The sequence below is a fragment of the Mastomys coucha genome, unplaced genomic scaffold (assembly GCF_008632895.1).
Source record: "Mastomys coucha isolate ucsf_1 unplaced genomic scaffold, UCSF_Mcou_1 pScaffold22, whole genome shotgun sequence".
In the NCBI taxonomy this organism is placed as follows: domain Eukaryota; kingdom Metazoa; phylum Chordata; class Mammalia; order Rodentia; family Muridae; genus Mastomys; species Mastomys coucha.
Window position 1 is genome coordinate 164527141 of NW_022196905.1, and position 4340 is coordinate 164531480.

At 52.8% G+C, this 4340-nt stretch overlaps 1 protein-coding gene across 16 annotated transcripts in view; it reads left to right on the forward strand.

Moving 5' to 3' along the window:
• Ank1 (ankyrin 1) overlaps positions 1 to 3009 on the forward strand; it is a 180533-nt gene extending 177524 nt beyond the window's left edge. For all 16 annotated transcript variants that reach the window (XM_031339269.1, XM_031339282.1, XM_031339272.1 and 13 more), the window contains one exon: positions 826 to 3009. Coding sequence is in view for 9 of the 16 variants with exons in the window: in XM_031339272.1 (XP_031195132.1) it covers positions 826 to 852 (27 nt within the window). In the remaining 7 variants the exon portion in view is untranslated. The remainder of the gene's footprint in view (positions 1 to 825) is intronic.
• Positions 3010 to 4340: the final 1331 nt, after the last annotated feature.

A 4340-nucleotide genomic window follows, 5' to 3' on the forward strand; every position in this document is an offset into this window, starting at 1 on the left:
CTCTCTCTCCCTCTCTCTCTCCCTCTCTCTCTCTCTCTCTCTCTCTCTCACACACACACACACAAAGAGAGAGACAGACAGAGACAGAGAGATAGAGAAACAGAGAGACTTTTTAAGGAAAGAGGAAGGAGGCAGGCCTCACAGCAGACAGACATAGGGACAGAATGCTGTCTTGCTGTGAATCCCAGGCTGTCAGGTTTGGCCTTCACACGCAAAGCAAAGCGGCTGCTTCCCAGCTTGAGATGTACCTACTATTCTAGAGAGGATGTACCTGCCTTAAGAGCTCTCTTTATAACAGAGTTAGTGCACCACCAGGCAGGCAAAGACAGGAGCCAGGGATAGCTGACAGTAAGAGTCTATGGAATTTCAAGGTCATGACTTCCTGAGACCAGTAATCTTGTCCAGGGCGGGCACAGACAGAGCAGACATCCGTGCTGTAGGCCCACCAGAACTGAGCGCATCAGGGCATGTCTGCCTAGCCTCGCCTTTTTCTCAGCATAGGGCCTGTCACAGAAAAAAAGGGGGGGCACTTTCTAAGCACAAGAATCTACTCTGAAGACCCCCCCTTCCTGGCAGTACAGTACCTTCCCTGTCCCCTATGGAAGGTTCCTGAGAGCTCATCTACTCTGCATTAAACAGTGGAGGTAGGGCAGCTAGTGAGCTGAGACATCTGGGTAGACATCAGGGAAGGGTGGGTGGTGTTCTGGGCTAGCCTCTGCTACTACGGTCTCAGCTTACTGCTTTGCTTGGGGGCACTACTTCTGGCGGCTTGCCCTGGACTGAAGCACAGAGCTCTCGAGTGACTCCTTTTTCTGTGTCCTGCAGGATCACACCTCAACACCCAAACCCTGAACTCCACACACTCTGTCATGCACACGGGAGGAGACCTGGACCAGAGGGCTACTGAAGGGTCGCACGTGTTCTGAGCTCCCCGGCATGACCTCTGTAAGGAGTTTCCTTTAGTCTCCTATTCGCATGAATGACTGGCTGTAGACGCATGACCTACAGTCTTCAGTCCTGCCTCTAGCGACTATGGATCTCTGTGGGAATCAGGACAAAGGCGGAGAGAGGAGAGGAGAGCGAGCCCCAAAGAGCACACGGGTGCAGACATGAATAAGGGCTTTACTGTGGCTGGGATGGTTGATCCGTTTGTTTGCTTTTTGTTTTGATTTTTGACTTCAACCTCATTTGTAAGAAATTCACATGATCTTTCTGGACCGAGGAAACTGGAAACGTTGTGAAATCAGTTTAGCCCATTGTCCTACATCCTCATGTACCTGCACACACCACATGCCACTTGTAACATCCCCCACCCCACCCCCACCCCCGTGGAGGGACTGCTCTTCCCAGGATGACATGACACAGGTGCACACACGCAGGTCTCCCCTTCACTCAGTCTACACTGATTTTACTGTGACCTTTGACGCTGTACGGATAAACTGGATTTATTATTTTTTTTATGTTGTCTCTCAGTTTCAGTATTACTCATCTTCCAGTGGGAAATCATCACCCTGAGAGTGCATTCGGGGTTCCTTGTGTTAGAAATTTAAGACCTGAGGCAAGGAGCCCCTAGGCTTTGCTGTAGGGCTCAGAGGGAGCCAGGGTCCCATCTCAAAAGTTCTCTGAGGGGAAGGGCCTGTGGCTGTCCGAGGATTGCACCAGCATGTTCAATAGAGGAAGAGGTTTTCTAAATCGTCACGTACTTCTATAATAGTCTGTGTTCAAAGTGTAAACTGTACAGTAATCGGCCTTGTGTATATGAAAACAATAAATACTATGCAAACCAATAGAAACACGTTAGCGGTATGTACAAAAAGCCCTAAAGAGCTCAGCTCCCGAGGACTTCTCCAGGCTGTGGGAGGAGCTAAAGGCTGTCTTTCACCAAAAGAGAAAGGGAGTAGGGCTGTGAATGTACCTGCCAGTTCCTAGGTCAGACCACCCTGAGGTCTCCCAGAGCCAACTTGGTGCTTGAAGTGCAGGTGGCCGCAGGCTGGAGGTCCTGGCACAGACAACTGGGCTCGGGCTGGTCGGCCAAGTGCCTGGCTCTGACCACGGGGCCCCCCCGCGCAAGGAGAGCCGGACCAGGATGGAGCTGCTGACCAGGAGGCTGAGGAGAGACCCTCTTCTATCTAGACTCAGGGCCAGGCCAGGAAGGGAACCCTCGACTGGCTGGTCTTGCCTTGGAGCCCTCAGGGAAGAGCCTTAACGTCACACTAGAGTCTCCTGCAGAGGGAGGCCCGAATCAGCACAATCCGGCTCCGCCATGCCCGGGCGGCGCCCCCTAGGGCCAGGAGAGAGACTGGCAGGCTCTTCTCGCTCTCCCGGAGCCACTGGTGGACGGCGGTCACCTTCCTCGCCTGCCGCTCCTCGGGGTGTCGTCGGGACACAATAAAAACCTTCCAAGTAGCACAGACGCCCCTCCATGCCCGTACCCCCACGCCCCGGAGGCCCTCCCGGGGACTCCAGCCCGTGCGCGCGCGCTCTAGCCCCGGGCCGGTGCGCGGGTTGGGGGTTGCTGTGGTCCACGGGTGCGGCTGGCTTTCCTGGGGGGGGGGGGCGGCGGCGGCCCCGGGAGGGCGGGCGAGGACGGGCGCGGGGTCGCCCCACCTCGCCCCGCACCCTCCGCCCTGTAGCGGCTCTTAGCGCCCTGCGTGGCCCGACTCCGCTTTGGCACCCTCCGCTCGGTCTGGCTTGGCTGCTTGGCACGCCGCCCCCCGCCCTCGGCGGCATGGCTGCGCGCTCCCGTTGCTAGTAGGAGCTGTTTTAGGAGGAGTTTGGGGTCTCCACTTGATGCCTAGAGAATGCTGCAGTCTGCACCTTAGACGCTTTTTAGAAGTTTTGAAATGACCTTGATTTTTTAATTGTTATGGGAAAAAAAAATGAACTATGTCTTGGCTCTCTCACATGCTCTGTTCCTGAGAGAGACCAGCCCACCCTATTCTGATGTATAGACCACTCTCCCTACACCAGCTAAACAAATGTCAAATTAATAAAGAAACGGACTCATGGCACTGGTCTCCATCTCTTCTCCTTGGATCATTTTTGGGAGTTCGAGGTGCTGGGCAGGAAAGCCTGGTTTGAGGTGTGATGGGGTCCGGTGAGTGACATCAGGAGACACTTCTGCTCCAAGAAGGGGGTCCACCAACGCCCAGATCCTGGAAAGCCCTGTAATCAGTGTCACCCCAGAAAAAGCTGACAACCTGACTATCACGAGAAGGGGTGGGGGCGGGACCCTACACATCAGAGAACCTGTCCAGGCAGGCTGGTGACATTCACTAGGGGGAGGTGTCAGAGTCTGCTCTGAGGTAGCAAGTGATCCCTGTTCCTAATTAGATTCCAACACTTTATGCCAAGCTGGGGCTCCGCATCGGTGGCCTCTCCTCCCTTGTTATATGAAGAACAGAGGAAACAGATTGTAAAGTCCCTGGCATTTGTCACTCGAGGTTACCACACAACACCCCCTTATCAGCCTCAGGATTAAGTAAGAGTCAAATCACTGGCAGCAAATGACCTTCCTACCTTCTCATTATTATGGAGTGACCAAATCTTTGCCCCTAAAATTGCTAGTGCTCCCCAGTCCCACTCCAGCCCAAGTGTCTCTGGCACCGAGAGCCCAGCCACTCTCGGCCCTGCGTTTGTATGCCCCAGAGGGTTTTTGAAACTCGTTCGGAACCACAACTGCCTTGTTTGGGTGGCATGTCTGGGAATCTGGAAGAGTTGACACATGGCCTAACATAAACCATTAGGAACTTTCTCTCAGGACGGGGGCGGGGGGTGGGTCTAAGTCCAGACAGCTAAAGATGAACAGAGATACAGAGAAGGGTGGGCTATTAATCAAAAGTTAATAGAAACTGGAGAAAGGGAACACCCCAAAGAGTGCTGAGAGCTAAAAATCAGTTGAAGGCACACTGTAAAGACGTGATTAAAGAAAACGGAAGCCATTCCTGTTGATGGCTTAGTGGCTGAAACCACTCCAAAAAGCCAAGCCAGGTCCTGGGGGTGTAAGAAGGAATTCCTGCAGAGAGTAGAAACATTCCTTGCTCAGCGGCATACCTCAGTGCTCCAGGGTGAATCACAATGTGTTGGTCTGTTGATTTGGTTTTGAAAGTAAAGCTTGTTATAAATTAGAAGTTGACTCCCCAAAATACAACTCTTTTTTCCTTATGGTGAAAAAAAAAAAAATAAAAACAAAACAACTTTTTCTCAGGCCGAAGAGATGGCACCAAGAAATCTGAGCTTGGTTCCTGTCACCCAAGCTGAGGGGCTCACAATTGCCTATGATTCCAGCCCCAAGGGATTTAACATCCTTTTCTGGACTTCTTTGATGGACACACACGGGG